General features: G+C 41.6%; 3 protein-coding genes and 1 long non-coding RNA gene across 5 annotated transcripts in view; 2 read left to right on the top strand and 2 right to left on the bottom strand.

Moving 5' to 3' along the window:
- Window positions 1-2,023, top strand: part of LOC130927994 (uncharacterized) — a 14,547-nt gene extending 12,524 nt beyond the window's left edge. Inside the window, exon 3 of the long non-coding RNA XR_009066563.1 lies at window positions 930-2,023. This is a non-coding gene — a long non-coding RNA (uncharacterized LOC130927994). The remainder of the gene's footprint in view (window positions 1-929) is intronic.
- snapc2 (small nuclear RNA activating complex, polypeptide 2) overlaps window positions 1-3,664 on the bottom strand; it is a 4,588-nt gene extending 924 nt beyond the window's left edge. Inside the window, exons 1-5 of the mRNA XM_057854157.1 lie at window positions 3,373-3,664; window positions 1,631-1,801; window positions 1,474-1,561; window positions 1,216-1,401; window positions 945-1,033 (exon numbers count right to left, since the gene is read on the bottom strand). Of these exons, the coding sequence (XP_057710140.1) occupies window positions 945-1,033; window positions 1,216-1,401; window positions 1,474-1,561; window positions 1,631-1,801; window positions 3,373-3,579 (741 nt within the window). The 5' untranslated portion in view covers window positions 3,580-3,664. The remainder of the gene's footprint in view (window positions 1-944; window positions 1,034-1,215; window positions 1,402-1,473; window positions 1,562-1,630; window positions 1,802-3,372) is intronic.
- On the top strand, window positions 3,592-18,566 carry oxa1l (OXA1L mitochondrial inner membrane protein). The gene is made up of 12 exons (XM_057854148.1): window positions 3,592-3,736; window positions 3,843-3,976; window positions 9,276-9,395; window positions 9,471-9,542; window positions 9,610-9,871; window positions 9,987-10,130; window positions 10,197-10,282; window positions 10,353-10,517; window positions 10,592-10,696; window positions 14,397-14,559; window positions 14,654-14,734; window positions 18,381-18,566. Exons 1-12 carry the CDS (start codon window positions 3,661-3,663, stop codon window positions 18,482-18,484), a joined length of 1,512 nt encoding a protein of 503 aa, XP_057710131.1. The 5' UTR covers window positions 3,592-3,660; the 3' UTR covers window positions 18,485-18,566.
- slc7a7 (solute carrier family 7 member 7) lies at window positions 18,501-22,899 on the bottom strand. 2 transcript variants are annotated; one of them, XM_057854149.1, is made up of 12 exons: window positions 22,703-22,899; window positions 22,442-22,576; window positions 22,166-22,299; window positions 21,462-22,068; window positions 20,323-20,448; window positions 20,092-20,236; window positions 19,774-19,897; window positions 19,605-19,708; window positions 19,434-19,530; window positions 19,210-19,359; window positions 18,957-19,140; window positions 18,501-18,852 (listed from the first exon to the last, which is right to left on the bottom strand). In XM_057854149.1, exons 4-12 carry the CDS (start codon window positions 21,949-21,951, stop codon window positions 18,779-18,781), a joined length of 1,494 nt encoding a protein of 497 aa, XP_057710132.1. In that variant the 5' UTR covers window positions 21,952-22,068; window positions 22,166-22,299; window positions 22,442-22,576; window positions 22,703-22,899; the 3' UTR covers window positions 18,501-18,778. The 2 variants fall into 2 exon arrangements, with proteins under 2 accessions (XP_057710132.1, XP_057710133.1); XM_057854150.1 differs by having other exon boundaries at window positions 21,462-22,028.

Raw genomic sequence — 22,899 nt, 5'->3', positions numbered from 1 at the left:
GCATTCCCCAGGTCAAGCCACTTTTGAACCTGAAACAGCGGCAGAACCGCCTGACCTGGGCAGCAGCACTGGACTGTTGCTCAGTGGTCTAAAGTACTTTTTTCAGATGAAAGCAAATTTTGCATGTCATTCGGAAATCAAGGTGCCAGTGTTTGGAGGAAGACTGGGGAGAAGGAAATGCCAAAATGACTGAAGTCCAGTGTCAAGTACCCACAGTCAGTGATGGTCTGGTGTGCCATGTCAGCTGCTGATGTTTTATCAAGGGCAGGGTCAATGCAGCTAGCTATCAGGAGATTTTGGAGAACTTCATGCTTCCATTTGCTGAAAAGCTTTATGGAGTTGAAGATTTCATTTTTCAGCACGAACTGGCACCTGCTCACAGTGCCAAAACCACTGGTAAATGGTTTACTATGGCATTACTGTGCTCAATTGGCCTGCCAACACTCCTGACTTGAACCCCATAGAGAATCTGTGGGATACTGTGAAGAGGAAGTTGAGAGACACCAGACACAACACTGTATACGAGCTTGAGGCCGCTGTCGAAGCATCCTGGGCCTCCATAAGACCTCAGCAGTGCCACAGGCTGATTGCCTCCATGCCATGCCGCATTGAAGCAGTGATTTCTGCAAAAGGATTCCCGACCAAATATTGAGTGCATAGCTGATATAATTAATTGAAGGTTCACTTTTTTTGTATTGGTTGGATGAAATATGCAAATTTTTTGAGATAGGGATTTTTGTTTTCTCTTGACTTTTTTTGCCAAAATAATCAATATTAAATCAATAAAAGGGTTGAACTACTTTAGTTGTGTGTAATGAATCGAAAATATATGAAAGTCTAATGTTTATCACTACATTACAGAAAATAATGAACTTTTTCGCAATATGCTAATTTTTTTTTAGAAGGACTAGTAATCTTTAATCCTGTAGGCAGAGTTACTCCACCTGGATGAGATGTCTGTGTAGGCTCTGACATTGGAGGAGGTCCAGCTCCTCTGGGAGAGACATCACAAGGTCCAAGACCACTGCACTCTCTGAGGAGCACAACAACAGGTAAGTATTGGAAAGGACACTCGTAAAGTAAAATGTCAGCAACAGAAATATTGATGTAGATTTTCCAGGTGGCTGGACTTGAGCTAAGTCCAGTACTCAGTAACTTCCCACCCTTGAGCATTGATGAAGTCTGGTTATGCCTGGGTTGGTTGCCCACACTCACCCATGGCCGTGAGCTCAAACTTGCTCTCTGGATTGTGGACAGCACTCAGGTAGTTGTAGATCCTCTCAAAGTTCACCACCAAGTCCTCCGCGGTGCAGGAAGTTGAGGCAATCAGATCAGACTTCTCAGCAGGGACCACCTGAGACGACGTGGCCGCCTCATTGGCTACTGAAGTGCTTGGAGTCACTTGAAAAGACACAAACAACCAATTATCGCGAGACATTTTACCCTGGTCTCGGTTACTGTCGCAGTCTGTACCTTGGTCTGGCGTGGTACTGGTAGCATCAAGCCTTGACTGGGGACGGTTTTGGATGGTGAGAGGCTCTGTGGACGCTACCACCCACATCTGGCGAGAAGAGAACTTTAAAATTGAGATACTTGAACCTTCACCGAAGTGTCATTCGGCCCACGGCACCTGAGAGAAAGCCTTTGACAGTGGACTTTCATGGCTCCCGGACACAGCCCGGGCCAAACCGCTCCACTTCTCAATGGGCACCCCTACTTTCTCTGCTGTTATAAAGAGCCTTATCTGTGAGAGGGCGCTGGAGATCACCTTATCCCGGAGACGTTTAAACACAGACTGGATCTAAAGGACAAACACCATTGCATTACAGCACGCCGTACTACAAGCACCAACTGTAAGTTTTTGCAGTACAGTGATCCCTCGCGACTTCAAGCTTCAAACTTCGCGTCCTCAGCCATTCGCAGATTTTTTCCAATTAAAAAATTATATATATCCAAGCCGATCGCGTAGTCTCACTCTCCCTGCTCTTTGTTGTTCAGGCAATGCACTGGGTTTGCTTATTAAAGTTAACGATCATTGATAGACGTCTTCTGTTTGATCTTGCCACAGATCCCTGGAAGCCTCAGCATCAAAGCGCCGTATGAGTCAATCATCGTTAAACTTGTTAAACTGTTGCTGTGGCCACTTATTGTGTATAAGTAAGGGACTCACTCAATGAAGCATTTCATAAAGACAAGCATTTTTATTAGGGCTGTCAAAATTATAACGTTAACGCGCGGTAATTAATTTTTTAAATTAATCACGTTAAAATATTTGACACAATTAACGCACATGTCCTGCTCAGACAGTATTCTGCCTTTTGGTAAGTTTTACAGCAAGGTTTTTTGTGCTGTCTAACAGCGAACTCTTGTGGTCGCTTTGCGACATGGTTTATTGCTTTCTTGCCAGTTCAATATGGCTGCACGACGTCTCAGGCTGACGCCTACGTTGTAATGTTGTGCTTATATGATCCCTGGACAAGATTTGTCCATAAGTATGGTTGTTGTAAAGAATGTACATATTATGTTAGTAAGCGAAATGTTATATTTTTTGTATGAGACGCTTTTTGTTTATGTTTAGTGAACCTGTATAGCGTGCTAAGCTAACGTTGTTGCTAATGCAATGCTTGTGTACTTTTTTTTGTAGTTTCACTACGGTCTAAAGAGGACAGTGGTTTGAGGCCATTTTATTAATAAATCAGATGAAAAAGGAAGAAGTCTGATTATTAAGGCGTCGTTCACTAGCTGTCTAGCTTTGGAAAAAGTAGACGCTTCGGAGTGAGGACAGCATAGACCGATTTAAATGACAGTAGAGTGAAATGCCCACTACAGTCCTTATGTACCGTATGTCGAATGTATATATCCATCTTGTGTCTTATCTTTCCATTCCAACAAATTATTTTATAGAGTATATATATAATTTAAAGAAAAATATGGCATATTTTATAGATGGTTTGAATTGCGATTAATTACGATTAATTAATTTTTAAGCTGTAATTAACTCGATTAAAAATTTTAATCGTTTGACAGCCCTAATTTTTATACTTTATTCTTGTTTGAAAATAATTCGGTGGGACAGTAACATGTTTAAAATTTATAATTGTGACATTTGAAGTGCTTAAAATCCATTTACTAAAATATACATACACTGCTGGCCAAAAGTACTGGCACCCCTGCAATTCTTGCACAATTAGTGGTTGCCTAAATACTAATTTGCCCCACTGTATATGCTGTATAGGAAAGTCAATTACATGCAATGACACTTTTCGGCCACCCGCCCCCCCCCTTAAACTCCGCTTATGCGGTGATAGAGGTCCAATCCATTTTAGTGATGCGAAATAGGCAGCAATTGGGAATGACAGGATGCTGCCGTACCTCAGAAACGGAGCGAGAAGGAACAGCTTTCTGGAGTAAATTATAGTCGACGTCTGCCAGCGGTCCTGAGCGCTGCTCCTTCAGGGCTTTCAGCAGCAGCTTCTGCTCCTTTTTGGACCACGTACAAGCTCGCTTAGTATTGCGAGGCTTAGGGGTCGGGCTAGGATTCCGAGGCGCATTTTTACACGAGCGAGGCGGCGGTTTCATGGTGATCGGTCCGCTAAAGTTCAAAACAACGATGAACGAACTACTTACGACGAGACCGAGCTCCGAGGAGGATATTTGGGTATGACGTCACATATTCTTCCGGTGGTAAAAGCAAAGCCATGGCAAGATGATTTGGATGGCACATTTCAACATAATTGTACGTCAAAATGCCTATTTTTTTAGTATATTAATGTAAAATATCTTATTACGTTTAATAATTACGCAAAATAATTTATTTCCTTATTTCTGTCCGGTTTCCGTAGTAACGTCATATCCGAACAAAATGGCAGCCCTGAGGAACGGCCTGACTCTGGCTTGTCTCGCAGGACATTTGGTCCTCAGACAAAGTCCAAAAGTCAACGCGGGCAGACAGCTTCTTTCAGATATTTGGAAGCACGTACGTTTCATTCCAATTTCAATTTTGTGCTGTTTTTGTCCCGGGAGACGTGAGTTTGTAGTTGCTAGCCGGCTAGCTACGGCTAAGCTAGCTGTGACTTTGACAAGAACAGTGAAAAATAGAATTAAGGATAAATTGCCCCCCTCCCAAAAAGGAAAAAAAAAAAAACTATTCTTCGCCGGTTGTTATCTCCACAAAGTGTTAAATGTACTTTTTCTTGGGTTGGTTTACGTCTTAATGGTGATTTTACAACAGTGGCTAATAGAGGTGGGAATCTTGGGGCGTCTAACGATACGATTACGATTCAGAGGATTCGATTATTAATCGATTATTGATGCACCCCCCCCCCCCCCCCCCTTATAATGTTTTGTACATTAGTTCCAAAATTGTTCAAAAATCATCTCAGGCTGAACCAAATTACTATTTAAGTATCAAGTGAACAGTTAAAAACAGTAAATAAAATACTCAAGTCCCCATTCTATATCAGCAGCTTTAAACTACATTCAATTAATTTAATATTGTGAGTCAACCGTTAAAGTTCTTATAATTGCTCCCGTTATTCCACAATTTCCCTTCGGTCTACTTTTAACTAGGGCTGTCAAACAATTAAATTTTTTAACCGTGTTAATTACAGCTTAAAAATTAATTAATCGTAATTAATCGCACTTCAAACCATCTATAAAATATGCCATATTTTTCTGTAAATTATTGTTGGAATTGAAAGATAAGACAAGACGGATATATATATTCAACATACAGTACATAAGTACTGTATTTGTTTATTATAACAATAAATCAACAAGATAGCAATAACATTATTAACTGTTAAAGCGATCCATGGCTAGAAAGACTTGTAGTTCTTAAAAGACAAATGTTATAGAAATTGTATATTAAAACCCCTCTTAATGTTTTCGTTTTAATAAAATTTGTAAAACTTTCGATCAAAAAATAAACTAGCTCGCCATTGTTGATGTCAATAATTACACAATGGTGCTGAAACCCATAAAATCAGTCGCACCCAAGCGCCAGCAGGGGGCGACAAAACACCAAAAAACGCAAGTAACGTGGACATTACACTGTGCTGTCATTTTAATCTCTTTGAGTGGGGCATGTGCGTTATATGTGTCAAATATTATAACGTGATTGATTTAAAAAATTAATTACCGCCCGTTAATGCGATAATTTTGACAGCCCTACTTTTGACATGTCAAGGTTAGGCCTGTCGCGATAACAAATTTTAGTGTGCGATAATTTATCTTTTAAATTATTGCGATATGCGATATTATTTCCCCCCCCACCTAATTTTTTAAAACCAATTTACAATAAAACAGTGAGAATACAGTATATATTACTAGATCAAGTACACCCATTTAAACACGATATATGTTTACTCTTAAATTCAAAAACACTTAAGAAATCACAACTAAAAACAATAGACCATGCCTCTTTTAAGTAAAAGACAACAATATTAACACCACAAAGAAACACAGAATAAATAAATAATAAAGAATAAATGTCTTTTTTTTAAAAAAAAATAAATGAAATTGCAATTAATAACTTAAGTATTTAGGCAAATGAAAACTTTTCCCCTCTTAGCTTCTGTTATGGCGTTCGATGTGTTATATTCTGATCGAATGTTTTCCGAGGCACCCTGAAGCACACGCAACGGTGATGTTGCGTGTGTTCTCCTATTTGAAAAGATTAGAGAGGCCTGTGATTGTCAACATGGGTAAACCTCAACCATTAGAGACAGAATGTGGGAAAAAAACAGAAAATCACATTGTTTGATTTTTAAAGAATTTATTTCCAAATCAGAGTGGAAAATAAGTATTTGGTCACCTACAAACAAGCAAGATTTCTGGCTGTCAAAGAGGTCTAACTTCTTCTAACGAGGTCTAACGAGGCTCCACTCGTTACCTGTATTAATGGCACCTGTTTTAACTCACTATCAGTATAAAAGACACCTGTCCACAATCTCAGTCAGTCACACTCCAAACTCCAAGCCCAAAGAGCTGTCGAAGGACACCAGAGACAAAATTGTAGACCTGCACCAGGCTGGGAAGACTGAATCTGCAATAGGTAAAACGCTTGGTGTAAAGAAATCAACTGTGGGAGCAATTATTAGAAAATGGAGGACATACAAGAGCACTGATAATCTCCCTCGATCTGGGGCTCCACGCAAGATCTCACCCCATGGCGTTAAAATGATAACAAGAACGGTGAGCAAAAATCCCAGAACCACACGGGGGGACCTAGTGTAGGGCTGCAGCTATCGATTATTTTAGTAGTCAATTAATCAATGAACTAGTTAGAAGGAATAATCGAGTAATCGTATAAGGAACATAAAAAAAATTAAAATACCTGAGCTCAGCCTCAAACGGTATAAAAAAGTAAATAAATGAGGATCTATGTACAAACAAAAGAACAATTGGCTAACTTACATAGCAAAAGTCCGCTAGCTTAAATGCTATAAAATGATAACTTTTTTTTTTTTTTTTTTTTTTTTACAATGCTCTTAACAAATGGTTCAGACACATATTCCCACAAAAAAACAGCTGAATATTTCTATAAAATAATTTACGAACGCATAAAAAAACTAACTCAAACAAAAGTTAATGTTGGTCTTAACAGGGAGCAGCTGGATTCACCCATGTGAAATTAGGCAGACAAGAGGACAGTGTATACACCCAAATGAATGAAACTAAATGCAAACACTTTCAAAATAAACCATCACAAGGCCACTTTAATTAAACGAATACTCGAAGCAGCAAAATTTAATTTGAATCATTTTTTTCTAATCGATTACTCGAGTTTAGGGCTGCAGCTATCGAATATTTTAGTAATCGAGTAATTCGGATAAAACAAATATATTTTTAGGTGAAGAGCAATTATAGATATACATGAGAAAACAAGACATTTTATCATTTTCAGTGAATCAATGTCTTTATTTTTGATGTATATTGTTGAAAACAGCCAACAATTGCATCTCAGATGTAACTAGAATAAAAAAAAAAAAAAAGACTAATTCACTATATATATATTATATACACACACCTAAAAATGCCTTTACGCTTGATAACACACATCACTTAAAAGTTAGGATTTTTCCCACGTTTTTCAATTGAATTTCTATTTGTGTCAAGCCATTTTTAAGTTCTAGTAAAGTTTTAAGTTAGTCTAAACTGTAAGTCCTGATAGGATTTTGAATTTTTGCAGTGTTCAAAATAAATGTATGATACAGACTGTATTGGAGCACATTAGGGACTAGTGCTACTTGGTGTTTTATCCAGAAATGACTACAGAGCTAAAATTGATAGTTAGCATTATTGAGTTTTTATTTGACACCCTCATCACTCCACAACGCTATGTTATGTTAAAGCCTGTATGTAAGACACGTTAGCCATGCATCGAAAGTGGTCTTAATTAATAGAAACCTAGCCCTCCGCAGGGCTAACGTTCCGTGAGCTAGTAGTGACAGTAACGTTAATCTTATATATTAGCGCTTAGCGCTCTTTATTAGCGCTTAGCGCTCTACTGCTTTAAGATGGCGGCTGTTTGCTAACGCTGCCCAGACGCGGCCTAGTCTGTCATTTCGCATCTAGTTCAACATACATGTGATCTCTATGAGACTCATCAGACGCTACCTGCAACTAACGTAGCATGTGCAGGCTAGTATTTAGCAACGTCGGTGTCGTTTGTAGCGGCTGTCTGCTGCAGTAAGTTTTTCTTTTTTTTGCTTCTTCCTCTACGCACGTGACATCAGCGCGTTGTCCCGCATTAAAAGTAGTCCGAGCAAAACGTGATGCTTAGAGCTGTCAAAATAAACGATAACTCGAGGTGAATAAAATTACTCGGATCAGTTTTTGAACTCAAGTTACTCGAGTTGCTCGAGTATTCGTTTCAGCTCTTCTCGAGTTTATCGATTAATCGTTGCAGCACTAACCTAGTGAATGACCTACAGAGAGCTGGGACCACAGTAACAAAGGCTACTATCAGTAACACAATGCGCCACCAGGAACTCAAATCCTGCACTGCCAGACGTGTCCCCCTGCTGAAGCCAGTACACAGTCCAGGCCTGTCTGCGGTTCGCTAGAGAGCATTTGGATGATCCAGAAGAGGACTGGGAGAATGTGTTATGGTCAGATGGAACCAAAATAGAACTTTTTGGTGGAAACACAGGTTCTCATGTTTGGAGGAGAAAGAATACTGAATTGCATCCGAAGAACACCATACCCACTGTGAAGCATGGGGGTGGAAACATCATGCTTTGGGGCTGTTTTTCTGCAAAGGGACCAGGACGACTGATCTGTGTAAAGGAAAGAATGAACGGGGCCATGTATCGAGAGATTTTGGGTGAAAATCTCCTTCCATCAGCAAGGGCATTGAAGATGAGACGTGGCTGGGTCTTTCAGCATGACAATGATCCCAAACACACAGCCAGGGCAACAAAGGAATGGCTTCGTAAGGAGCATTTCACGGTCCTGGAGTGGCCTAGCCAGTCTCCAGATCTCAACCCCACAGAAAATCTGTAGAGGGAGTTGAAAGTCCGTGTTGCCCAATGACAGCCCCAAAACATCACTGCTCTAGAGGAGATCTGCATGTAGGAATGGGCCAAAATACCAGCAACAGTGTGTGAAAAGCTTGTGAAGAGTTACAGAAAACGTTTGGCCTCCGTTATTGCCAACAAAGGGTACATAACAAAGTACTGAGATGAACTTTTGGTATTGACCAAATACTTATTTTCCACCATGAATTGCAAATAAATTCTTTAATATCAAACAATGTGATTTTCTGGGTTTTTTTCCACATTCTGTCTCTCCTGGTTGAGGTTTACCCATATTGAGAATTACAGGCCTCTCTAATATTTTCAAGTGGGAGAACTTGCACAATTAATGGTTGCCTAAATACTTATGTTCCCCACTGTATGTATGTAGCAACTAGCAACTGGGCGTTGTTTGTAGCGGCTGTCGGCCACAGTCAGGTCCCGAAGACCGCGCTGAATGTGTTTTCGTTACGCTTTACCTAGTATAATTCAATAATCGGAATTTGGATGTTTGTGAATCGTTCTAAGAATCGGAAATTTTGCGCGCCTCTAGTGGCTAACGGGGCAAAATAGTTGAGCCTCGCAAATTAGCTCATGTGAGTTTTTCTTTGTCTCTTTTTATCTTTCTGTTTTAAATTTAAATTAGTTTGTCAGTAGTAGACATCCAAGCTATTTGAACCGGGAGGTCTGGCAACGAATTAATGACTGTCCACGGCAGCCAAAGGGTTAATAGATTCTGCTTTCCCAACAAATTAGCGCTGGCTCCAAAGGTCTCTTATGCACACGGCATTGGATATGAACAGATCAACATCTCTGCTACGTCATCAGTGCCATGAAAAGCAGCTCTGGGTGGCGCTACGACACAACAGTTCCCAGGTCAGTTATCAAACTAGCATCCATTGAAACATGTGGGAGCCACTCAAATCTCTTTACTGACTTTGTCAAAACCAGACTGTCAGCGTGGAAAGCGCCCCAGTAGCTGCGGAGACCACCCCCGTTGTACCGCAGGCGCTTCCCGAACAGGTAGATGAAACGACGCCGAGAGTGAAACAAGCTGGCTAAAGCGTCCCTTTACAATCGGTGCTTTCAGATCACGCCCCAGCCCGTTCCCGTGGCGACTGGTGACGATCCCACCCTCCTCTTGGCGCAGGCATCGGAAGTGGCGGAGGTTTTGCCGGCCCCTGTCTTGGCGCAAGCGGCAGACGCGGCGGAGGTCTTGCTTGCCGCCCATCCGGAAATGCGATTAGCAGACCTGGGCTTAACCAGCCACACTCCGGTGGGTGTCATCCAGAACCTGTTGGAGTTCATGCACATGGACGTGGGTCTGCCATGGTGGGCGGCCATCGTTGTTGGTACGCAACCACAACAAACCTATCATTATTTACATTTTACCCGAGTGTGATTTTGGGAAACGCCGATTATACTCGACAAATTATGAAACTAGAGTGTGAATTTTTAACGGCGCAGGTACGTTGGTGGCTCGCCTTGCCCTCTTTCCCGTTATTGTAAAAGGCCAGCGTGAAGCGGCCAAACTCAACAACGTCATGCCCGAGATGAGCCGACTCAGCGCCAAAATGACGGAGGCCAAACAGAGCGGGAACAAGTTTGAATGTAAACAGCCTGGTCTGATTCGCTCTATCCGCTTTTGTCGCTGACATTCCCCGTGGTTCTTCACAGTCTCCAAAGCCTACAGCGAGCTCATGTTGTTCCAGAAGAAGCACGACGTCAACCCCATCCGCGGCTTCTTGGTTCCGCTAGTGCAGGTCAGTGTGCGTTTCTGAATGTTTAATATTTGTTTGTGCCTGTCTAGCTAACGCGGGTCCGCCTATGAAGGCCCCGGTCTTTATCTCTTTCTTCATGACGCTGAGGAAAATGGCGTACTTGCCGGTGCCTAGCATGCAGGAAGGAGGCACGTTGTGGTTTATGGATCTGACGGCGGCCGATCCTTTTTACATTCTGCCTTTGGCTGTCACGGGAACAATGTTCTTCATTCTGGAGGTGCGACTAACAGGTATGTTTCCTCGTTGTTGTCATCTCCTGCTAACTGTCGGCGCATGTTCTGTTGGTTTTAGCTAGGCGCCGAGTCGGGCGTGGACAACCCCAACCTGCGCGCCATGAAGACGGTCTTCCGGATCATGCCCTTCGTCATCCTCCCGTTCACCATCAACTTCCCTACGGTGAGGCTTGTTCTCCTTTGTCCCATGTAGGCATGTACTGGTATGATATTCTGACGCTATGACAACCTTAAGTCAAAATATCGGGGTTTTACGGTATGGCAATTACAGCTCTAAAATGTGTTAGGTATCTCTTATCTATAGCTAAAAAAACAACAACAAAAAAACGTTTCCACTGAACAGGATTTTTATTTTTCAAAACTAATTGGCAAATTGGAACATAACTATAATGCTAAGTTAAAATCAATTGAAAACGAATAACAAAATAGTCTAAATAAAATTAAAATATAGTCCTTTACGTGAAACAGCCACAGCTCAACGTTATTACCATCAGAACAAAAATAATTGAATTATTTTCCATAAAAAGCATGACTTGTATCACGTTTACATGAAAGTCTATTCCTCAACACCGACAGGTGCCAGATATCACCGCCAGACACACTAACCATTTTCAAAGTATCGGAATCGGCAAAAAAATATCGGCCGTGCCTTTTTTTAATATATATTTTTTAAAATTGTTTTCTAATTGTATTTAACGTCACAGACATAATATGTTACACTCATTCAGAGTCTTTAGTTTAGGCTTAAGGTAGGGTTATCAAAAGTATCCCAATAACGGAGTGTCACGTTAAAATATTTAACGCAATTAATGTACGCGCTGCACGCTCTCACTCATTGTCGCGCTCGATCTGTAATGACGCCGTTTTACCTATATAGAAAGATAAAAGGCAGCGCTTAATGAGTAGAGTGAATTTTGGCAGCCTTTGGAGCCTTTCTTCAATTGGCTAAAGCCTTGCAATCCTTCTCCCTATGATTAGAAATATCATGGGAAGCAATGTGGGGAAGCAAGGTGGCAATTGATCTTTGTCTTAACACCTTAAGTTATTTCGCAAAGCAGAGAAGACATATCCATTGGTAGCACGACGCACAGTCATGGTTCCACTTCCCATCATGCATTGGGGCATGGCCAGAGTATCATTTGCTGAAAGCTCAACAAATACACTAGATGGCAATATTTCGTCACAATATACAAAGTCACAAGTCTTTCTATCTGTGGATCCCTCTCACAGAAAGAATGTTAATAATGTAAATGCCATCTTGAGGATTTATTGTCATAATAAACAAATTAGGGCTGCAGCTATCGAATATTTTAGTAATCGAGTAATCGACTGAAAATTCTATCGATTAATCAAGTAATCGGATAAAACAAATATATTTTTAGGTGAAGAGAAATTATAAATATACATGAGAAAACAAGACATTTCATCTAATCTTGAACCATTTTAAGTCAATGTCTTTATTTTCGATGTATTTTGTTGAAAAGAGCCAACAATTGTCCATGTAACTAGAATTTTAAAAAAAGACAAATTCACTGCATTCACTCAGAAAACCTTTAGATCTTATTTAAAAAAAAAAAAAAAAAAAAAAATATATATATATATATATATATATATATATATATATATATATATATATATATATATATACATACATACAGTGCCTTGCAAAGTATTCGGCCCCCTTGAATCTTGCAACCTTTCGCCACATTTCAGGCTTCAAACATAAAGATATGAAATTTAATTTTTTTGTCAAGAATCAACAACAAGTGGGACACAATCATGAAGTGGAACAACATTTATTGGATAATTTAAACTTTTTTAACAAATAAAAAACTGAAAAGTGGGGCGTGCAATATTATTCGGCCCCTTTACTTTCAGTGCAGCAAACTCACTCCAGAAGTTCAGTGAGGATCTCTGAATGATCCAATGTTGTCCTAAATGATGATGATAAATAGAATCCACCTGTGTGTAATCAAGTCTCCGTATAAATGCACCTGCTCTGTGATAGTCTCAGGGTTCTGTTTAAAGTGCAGAGAGCATTATGAAAACCAAGGAACACACCAGGCAGGTCCGAGATACTGTTGTGGAGAAGTTTAAAGCCGGATTTGGATACAAAAAGATTTCCCAAGCTTTACACATCTCAAGGAGCACTGTGCAAGCCATCATATTGAAATGGAAGGAGCATCAGACCACTGCAAATCTACCAAGACCCGGCCGTCCTTCCAAACTTTCTTCTCAAACAAGGAGAAAACTGATCAGAGATGCAGCCAAGAGGCCCATGATCACTCTGGATGAACTGCAGAGATCTACAGCTGAGGTGGGAGAGTCTGTCCATAGGACAACAATCAGTCGTACACTGCACAAATCTGGCCTTTATGGAAGAGTGGCAAGAAGAAAGCCATTTCTCAAAGATATCCATAAAAAGTCTCGTTTAAAGTTTGCCACAAGCCACCTGGGAGAAACACCAAACATGTGGAAGAAGGTGCTCTGGTCAGATGAAACCAAAATTGAACTTTTTGGCCACAATGCAAAACGATATGTTTGGCGTAAAAGCAACACAGCTCATCACCCTGAACACACCATCCCCACTGTCAAACATGGTGGTGGCAGCATCATGGTTTGGGCCTGCTTTTCTTCAGCAGGGACAGGGAAGATGGTTAAAATTGACGGGAAGATGGATGCAGCCAAATACAGGAACATTCTGGAAGAAAACCTGTTGGTATCTGCACAAGACCTTAGACTGGGACGGAGATTTATCTTCCAACGGGACAATGATCCAAAACATAAAGCCAAACCTACAATGGAATGGTTCAAAAATAAACGTATCCAGGTGTTAGAATGGCCAAGTCAAAGTCCAGACCTGAATCCAATCGAGAATCTGTGGAAAGAGCTGAAGACTGCTGTTCACAAACACTCTCCATCCAACCTCACTGAGCTCGAGCTGTTTTGCAAGGAAGAATGGGCAAGAATGTCAGTCTCTCGATGTGCAAAACTCATAGAAACATACCCCAAGCGACTTGCAGCTGTAATTGGAGCAAAAGGTGGCGCTACAAAGTATTAACGCAAGGGGCCGAATAATATTGCACGCCCCACTTTTCAGTTTTTTATTTGTTAAAAAAGTTTAAATCATCCGATAAATTTTGTTCCACTTCACGATTGTGTCCCACTTGTTGTTGATTCTTGACAAAAAATTAAAATTTTATATCTTTATGTTTGAAGCCTGAAATGTGGCGAAAGGTTGCAAGGTTCAAGAGGGCCGAATACTTTTGCAAGGCACTGTATGTATATATATATATATATATATATATATATATATATATATATATTTAAAAAAGGCATGGCCGATATTTTTTTGCCGATTCCGATACTTTGAAAATGACGTGATCGGACATCTCTATCCGCAAACATGTTTTACCTGTTTTACATGTTGGCCTCCCCTAAGCCGCGGCCGTTTGTAACTTTTCTGTAGCTGAAGTATTCCCATACCAGCGATTTCGTTTTCTTCGATGGGGGGAAAAGTGAAGGAGTTTCACCTCCTCCAGCCATCGTGTAGCACAGCTGACTCACTGACACTGTGCAACAACCGGTGGGGGAGGGTTGAGCCTGACAGCTGCAAGCGAGGGATTTCTCCATGCATTTTTGGGAAATAAATAGCTAATACCTCGGGGACGGTATGATGGAAAATTTTTGCGGTTTTGAGACCTTGGCGTTTTCAAACCATGGTATACCTTTAAACCAATAATCAGCACATGTCTAGTCCAAAGAATCTATCATGGCTTCAAATGGATCGGACTTCTACTAGTGATGAAGTAATTGGTGTTGCATCTTGGCCAGAGGAAGATCTCATTTTGCTGCATCCCTAGGCCGTGTTCACCTACTGGCTCACCTCCAACTGCTTCTCGTTGGCTCAAGTGGCGCTGCTTCAACACCCGCTGGTACGAGCAAGGTTGCGCATCCCGGAAAGGATCAATCACGCGGCCTCGGAGCTGCCTCAGAATGACGGCTTCATTGAAAGTTTGAGGAAAGGTGAGCTAGTTAATCTAATACTTGGACGTTGCACAGTAACACTTTGACGGTGTTGGAGGAGGACCCAGTGAATTAATTGGTCTACGATCTCCAGGAATGAAGAATGCTCAGCTTGCTCAGCAGCTGGAAGAGCGAGAAAGACGCATCAAAAATCACCTGGACCTGGCCGCCAAAGGTAAAGCACCATTTTTTTTTACTAGAAATATCTAAGGCTGGGAGAGTTAACTCAGAAGTTATTTAACACAGTTAAGTACCGTATTGGCCCGCATATCAGACGGCTCTGATTATAAGACGACCCCCTCTTTTTCAAGACTCAAGTTTGAAAAAAAGACTTTTTGAACACCAAATTAATTTTTATACAGAAAATAATTACAGTACATCCGAAATAAATGTTTATAACAATATATTTGAGAGAAAAAGCATTTTGCCTCATTCAAATCTTAATATCAGAACATTTAAATATGTAAACTAAAGTGAAATCACATTCCTAAATGAATGGCTTCTGGTTTTTGGAACGTAAATAAACTAGGGCTGTCAAAATTATCGCGTTAACGGGCGGTAATTCATTTTTTTAAATTAATCACGTTAAAATATTTGATGCATTTAACGCACATGACCCGCTCAAACAGATTAAAATGATAGCACAGTGTAATGTCCACTTGTTACTTGTGTTTTTTGGTGTTTTGTCACCCTCTTCTGGTGCTTGGGTGCGACTGATTCTATGGGTCTCGGCACCATGAGCGTTGCGTAATTATTGACATCAACAATGGCGAGTTACTCGTTTATTTTTTGATTGAAAATTTTACAAATTTTATTAAAACAAAAACATTAAGAGGGGTTTTAATATAAAACTTATACGAACATATATCATTTAAGAACTACAAGTCTTTCTATCCATGGATCGCTTTAACAGAATGTTAATAATGTTAATGCCATCTTGTTGATTTATTGTTATAATAAACAAATACAGTACTTATGTACCATATGTTGAATGTATATATTCGTCTTGTCTTATCTTTCCATTCTAACAATAAATCACAGAAAATATGGCATTTTTTACAGATGGTTTGAATTGCGATTAATTACGATTCATTAATTTTTAAGCTGTAATTAACTCGATTAAAAATTTTAATCGTTTGACAGCCCTAATATATATATATATATATATATATATATACACACACACATATATACGTACATATATACACATATACATCTAGAAACTGCAATTTCTGGAGAAATTACTGATTTTTTTTTTACCTGAGCTGAACCTCAAACGGTATTTTAATTTTTTATCTTCCTTTTTCGATTACTCGATTCGTCGAACAAAGTAGTTCGTCGATGAATCGACTACTAAAATAATCAATAGGTGCAGCCCTAATGCGATAATCGCAATTAATCTCATCGTTAATTGTTTTGACCGCGTTTTAACTCTATGTATCCAATTGACGGCAAAAGACGGTTAATCTGTTTTGTTCACTGCTGAAGTTGAAAATGATTCGTCTATTGCCATCAGGCACCAGTGCGTTAATATAGATTATTATTTCATTAATGTGGAAGTACATTAAAACAAAGGTGTGATAATTGCTGGTTTTTAATTAATTGATATACAGTGGGGCAAATAAGTATTTAGTCAACCACTAATTGTGCAAGTTCTCCCACTTGAAAATATTAGAGAGGCCTGTAATTGTCAACATAGGTACACCTCAACCATGAGAGACAGAATGTGAAAAAAAAAAAACAGAAAATCGCATTGTTTGATTTTTAAAGTATTTATTTGCTAATCTTGGTGAAAAATAAGTATTTGGTCAATACCAAAAGCTCATCTCAATACTTTGTTACGTACCCTTTGTTGGCAATAACGGAGGCCAAACGTTTTTTGTAACTCTTCACAAGCTTTTCACACACTGTTGCTGGTATTTTGGCCCATTCCTCCATGCAGATCTCCTCTAGAACAGTGATGTTTTGGGGCTGTCGTTGGGCAACACGGACTTTCAACTCCCTCCACAGATTTTCTACGGGGTTGAGATCTGGAGACTGGCTAGGCCACTTTAGGACCTTGAAATGCTTCTTACGAAGCCACTCCTTTGTTGCCCTGGCTGTGTGTTTGGGCTCATTCTCATGCTGAAAGACCCAGCCACGTCTCATCTTCAATACCATTGCTGATGGAAGGAGATTTTCACTCAAAATCTCTCGATACATGGCCCCATTCATTCTTTACTTTACACGGATCAGTCGTCATTGCATGTTTCCACCCCCATGCTTCACAGTAGGTATGGTGTTCTTCGAATGCAATTCAGTATTCTTTCTCCTCCAAACACGAGAACCTGTGTTTCTACCAAAAAGTTCTATTCGTGTTATGGTCAGATGAAACCAATTCTCCCAGTCCTCTTCTGGATCATCCAAATGCTCTCTAGCGAATCGCAGACACGGGCCTGGACGTGTACTTTCTTCAGTAGGGGGACACGTCTGGCAGTGCAGGATTTGAGTCCCTGGCGGCGCATTGTGTTACTGATAGTAGCCTTTGTTACTGTGGTCCCAGCTCTCTGTAGGTCATTCACTAGGTCCCCCTGTGTAGATCTGGAATTTTTGCTCACCGTTCTTGTTATCATTTTGACGCCACTGGGTGAAATCTTGCATGGAGCCCCAGATCGAGGGAGATTATCAGTGGTCTTATATGTCTTCCATTTTTTAATAATTGCTGCCACAGTTGATTTCTTTACACCAAGCGTTTTACCTATTGCAGATTCAGTCTTCCCAGCCTGGTGCAAGTCTACAATTTTGTCTCTGGTGTCCTTCGACAGCTCTTTGGTATTGGAGTTTGACTGACTGAGCTTGTGGACAGGTGTCTTTTATACTGATAGTGAGTTAAAACAGGTCCCATTAATACAGGTAACGAGTGGAGCCTTATTAGACCTCGTTAGAAGACGTTAAGAACTCTTTGACAGCCAGAAATCTTGTCTGTTTGTAGGTGACCAAGTTCTTATTTTCCACTCTAATTTGGAAATGAATTCTTTTTAAAAAATCAGTGTTTTACCTATTGCAGATTCAGTCTTCCCAGAATGGTGCAGGTCTAGAATTTTGTCTCTGGTGTCCTTCGACAGCTCTTTGGTCTTGGCCATAGTGGAGTTTGGAGTGTGACTGACTGATGTTGTGGACAGGTGTCTTTTATACCAATAATGAGTCAAAACAGGTGCCGTTAATACAGGTAACGAGCCTCGTTAGACCTCGTTAGACATTAGACCTCTTTGACAGCCAGAAATCTTACTTGTTTGTCGGTGACCAAATACTTATTGTCCACTCTAATTTGGAAATAAATTCTTTAAAAATCAAACTGTGTGATTTTCAGTTTTTTTTTTCCCACATTCTGTCTCTCATGGTTGAGGTTTACCCATGTTGACAATTACAGGCCTCTCTAATCTTTCCAAGTAGGAGAACTTGCACAATTGGTGGTTGACTAAATACTTATTTGCCCCACTGTACAGAATGCAATTAATCACCATTAAACAACTATTTGTTCATACAACAAAGGAGAACACTTGTTACCTAGCGTGGCATTGCAGGCGAGTTGTGACAAAAGATCAAATGTGGCGTTGTATGTAGGCGAGGTAAGGGAACTACAACATGAAAGCTCATGTATGACGTTAATTTACACAGATGCAAAGAAAGAATATTTTTGCTGTAATTTTTGCTGGAATTGTGTTCTAAACAAAAATTGTAGTTTTGATTAGTTTAGTTTAAGTCTCGGACTTAGGCTTCAAAAACGAGCTATGCTACACATTGGATCAACTTCAAACAGAAGTTCTTTCTGTTTTTCTTAGGTCCACTCAGGCAGACTTTTACCCACAATCCTGTTAAGCAGATCCCATCCCCAAAAGATAAGTCTTCAAGCAAGACGAGGCCATGGAAGGACGTCATGGAGTAAAGTGTGTGGTGTACATATTTATTGTAAAAATGTTGTCATTGTGTATGAATTTATATGAAAATGCAAAAGCACTTGACACCAATCCTTTTTCCTCATGGTTTTATTATAAATAGCTCAACGCATTCAATGTTTGAGTGACAATGAACAACAATGGAGTGACATACGAATGGTATCGTCTTATAGAAACAGTCTATTTAAAAATAGATCTCTCAGGTCATGTGATGCCACACATGAAATTTCTCTTTAAAAAAACTTTCAGCAGGTGCCGTATCTGCGTGTCTGTCGTGTGCGCATTCAGTCATTGTGATCGACGTCCACTTCTGTTAAAACCGAGAAGCAGACCTTTTGGATGAGCACCCCAGACTTTGCTGAAATTGACGGACAGTGCCCGGGTTAGAAGCATAGACAATGGGAGATAGTCTTCATTTTAGATTTGCTGCTATTCGAGTTATAGTGCGTTATAGTAGCTTACCGATGATACTTCGTAACCACAATGGCCTTTTGTGGGCGGGAGTGTAGCAGCACAGGAAGTAAACCGGCACGCCGGACAAGGCAATGCCGATGCCAATCAAGGAGTTGACCGTGTCGCTGTACAATGGCACGACTACCAGGAATATGGTGAGGAGGCAAAAAATGATCGGATAGACCAAGCTGAGCTGAAAGAGAACAATGTTCATAGAAGGGGACAGACTTTAAAGTTGTTCCTATGTAAAACCTTAACCGACCTTCAATGGCCTCTTTCTGTCAGGCTGCTTCCAGCGCAGGTAAAGCTGTCCTAGAATGGAAAGGCCGACAAAGAACCAATAGCTGAAACTGTAGTAGTTGATGAGCTTGAAGACGTCCTCCACGCACAAGTAGATCAGAGCCATGACTCCCTGCGGGCACGAGAGAAGCCAAGAAATGCTTGGATACCGCAATGAAGGGGAAACCTGTGGAAGAGGGGACTAACGTTGAAGAGCAGCGCCGGGATTGGCGTGTAGCGATGCACATGAATCATGCACAGGTTGTCAGGCAGGTGACCCTCTCTGGAGCCCACGAAAAACAGCCTATGTAGGTACAACAAGATGGAACATTGAGCGGGAATAGATGCCAGGGTGGCGAGCTGCATCGCCACACTCACCTGGAAGATGCCAGAATGGAAGCGTTAAGTCCTCCGAAGCATGATAGAGCCACCGCCAAGGGAATGGTCCAGTTCATCACTCCGAACACCTGGTCTGCGAAGGTCTGCAGGTGGTGGATACTTGAGGCAACCGCTGTGATGACTAAGACGACAGAGGTTTGTCACTCACCACTGCGACGGCATCGCTGTCCAAGATTGCGTTCATGGGTAGGATGGTGTAGTAGGCCACGTTGGTTAAGATGTAGATGACTGTCACAATTGGCATGGAAATGGCGATAGCCAGTGGCAGATTCCTGCGGGCAAGCAACATAGTCTTGGACATTTTTGGCCATACAAGTTTAGCTCATTTCAAATCCTGTCTGTCTCGTCTCTTTTCCTGCACAAATCCTATGCAAAAATCTCCAGAAATGCTTCTTTCAACCACATGGGCTTTTAGGTTCTGGTTCTTACAACTTCTCATCTTACTTTGATTGACTTCATCACATACCTTTCCGGGTTCTTGATCTCCTCGGTAACAAAGTTGAGCGTGTCCCATCCGGAGTATGAGAACAAAGCAGAGTAGAGAGCCAGAGCGATGTCTCCTGGATCCTGGGAAGACCCTTCAAAGAGGCCCTCAAAGTTCTGTGTGTGACCTAAACCCAAAGCACAAAAGCACTCATGATGACCACTATGCTGATGATCAGTAAACCGGTTGGATAGTCATTTGTCTACAAAGAACCTTGGAAGATCTTGACCAGGCCTGTGATGATGACTGCAATAAGGGCGATGACTTTGGCGTAGGTAAAGAAGTCCTGTACCCTGGTTCCCCATTTCACATAGGCGCAGTTCACGAAGGTCAACAAACCTTCACAGACACAAAATGCTTCAACACAAAACCGTGACACCACTCACGCACTCTCCAATCCGTCAACGAGATCCAAGCTTGCTGATGTTAGCTCTGTGCTTCCGTGTCGTAGGAAGCGGTGCTGCTGACCTGAGCGCACAGGAAACTCCAGATTGCTGCTTATATTCAACGTTCCTTAGACTGAAAAACCCTTTGCTTCGCACTAACCACATAAGGCCCAATCATTTTGCAGTGTATTGACAGCTCTCCGATCAAAACAAGTTAAAACTGTGGGAAAGACGGTCAAAGACAACAAGCGCCACGCCGAGGTTGTCTGAGAGTGGCGACACAAGCCGAGAGGAAAGTAAGAAGGTGCTCAGATCGTGTTTCGGGGTGCTCCCTTGCATGCTGCTGGGAAGCTGCTCTATTAGTTTAGCACTTTTTTTCCCACTGCTAACTTTTTGGGAATCAAATCTAACTTGGCCAATGAAATGGGAGCGGTAGGAGCACATCAACAACTGCTTCAAATTCAAATGCTAATGTTCCCATGTCTTGCTAAGGATACTTTGAAGACAAGATTGTTTTTCTACTCCGTCCAGGAGTTTGAGCTATTGGGGTCAGAGTCACAGCTCAATAAGGACTTTAGCTTGCCGCTATCAGTTACTCCTTATCTCTAAATGTGACTGACTGTCATAAAGAGCTTTAAGGATGTGCAAGTGCTGCTTGTCGAGTAAAAGCATATGAAGGTGGCTTATCTTGGACACTTCCGAAACACATTCTGGCTTCTTTGTTGGAACTGGAGTTGTCTAGGCCTTTTGTTTTCCCCAGCGTCGGCACATTTCTTAATACTCTCTTCTCTTTTCTCTCGCTTTGGAAAGGTCAGCTATTACGCTGAGGAGTTTTTGCCGTTTCCACGGCGAGAAAAAGAGCGTGACTAGCACCAGGTTTGTTAAATGGGAACATAAAGTCGTGCTGCAGACTTCCTTCTTCCAACACAGTTTCACTTCTGCGTAGCAGTGCGTGGGTCTACTTACATATGCAAGCGGCCGCCAGCAGCCGGTTGGCCACGTAGGGTGCTATGCAGGTGGGGAAGATGGGTTGCACCATGTAGTTGGAGAAGGTAATGGCGATGACAGCCTGGCTGGTGGGCTCGATGATAAGCAGTGATGTCCACAAGCGGATGAAGGCCAGGAAACCCCCGAAAGCCTCCAGGATGTATGCGTAGGAGGCCCCCGATTTTGTGATGGTAGTCCCCAGCTCCGCATAGCACAGGGCCCCGAAGACTGAGAAAATGCCGCCGACGGTCCACACCACTAGAGACAGGCCGTAGGAGGCGCTGTGGATTAGGACGCCCTTGGGTGACACGAAGATGCCCGAGCCGATCATGTTGCCCACGATCAAGCAAACCCCGTTGAGCAGGGAGATCTCCTTCTTTAGCTTCATAGACTCCTGGTCTCCTTTGGTCTTTATCGAGGGCGAACAACCATTGGAGGTGTCCTCTGTTGGAAGCGGACTGAAGGACATTCTGTCAGTTTTTGTCACAGGCACTGGGTTTTTAAGGTAGTTAGGATCTGCAGCTATCTGAGATGGTCTCCTGCCATCTGCGGAGAAAACCCCAAGGTCACTTGAGGGATGCTGTTACTGTGGAGACCGCAAAGGGCATTGCTTGTAGGTTTTATCTACAGATGGTGTTCTTTTCAAACTGCACTTTGACAGCGTCAGCATGCTGACTACTCACGTGTTTTCCAAAGTTCATTATCAGCAGCCCCTCACCAGTACCAGGAACTACAAATGGAGCTTGATGAAGATGACTCACACTGTTCTTCTCTCTGCTATCTAAAATAGTATTCCGGTTCTTAGCATTTCCGCTCCCTGGATAGAGGAAAAGTAAGCACATTGTAAAAACATGTCAGGTGGACACTTGAATCCACGCGCATTGTTAAAAAAATGACAAGACTTGAAAAGAATCCCGGCAGTCGTTAGGATGCATCGCTTGACGAGAAGCCGTCGTTACCTTTCAGGAGTTGAAGACCAGCCTGAGAGTTTGCTTTGCCTGTGATCGAAGTGGCTTCTCTACATGCGCGTGGGAGCAAGGTTCAAGAAAGCGCTGATAAGTCCACCTACTCAAGGTTAGATTTTCCTTCAGCTCCTTATCACGGAAACAAAAAACAAATCAATTCCCGTCGGGATTCATCTCATTTTTAAAAGGAACAGAGATGTTTCTCATGTCAAAATGTCAGTGGCAAAATTAGCCAGAAAACCTGTGAAAGCTTACCGTCCTTCTCCAGTATCCTCCCCCAAAAAACGTGTTGTTGCTGTGTTCTGACTTTCCTCTGCTGCTTCCTCTTCCTCTCGTGCACTTGAGCCTTTTTATGCACTCTCAGCTGAGGAAAGCGTGTAGGGGGGGGCGTAGCCACAATTAACTACCCTTATGTGTCCTGACTCAGGACTTTAATAAGATTAGAGCCCACA

This window comes from Corythoichthys intestinalis, chromosome 13, assembly GCF_030265065.1.
Source record: "Corythoichthys intestinalis isolate RoL2023-P3 chromosome 13, ASM3026506v1, whole genome shotgun sequence".
Taxonomy (NCBI): Eukaryota; Metazoa; Chordata; class Actinopteri; order Syngnathiformes; family Syngnathidae; genus Corythoichthys; species Corythoichthys intestinalis.
The sequence above is the reverse complement of the archived record's forward strand: the minus strand, read 5'-3'. Positions and strand labels throughout refer to the sequence as shown.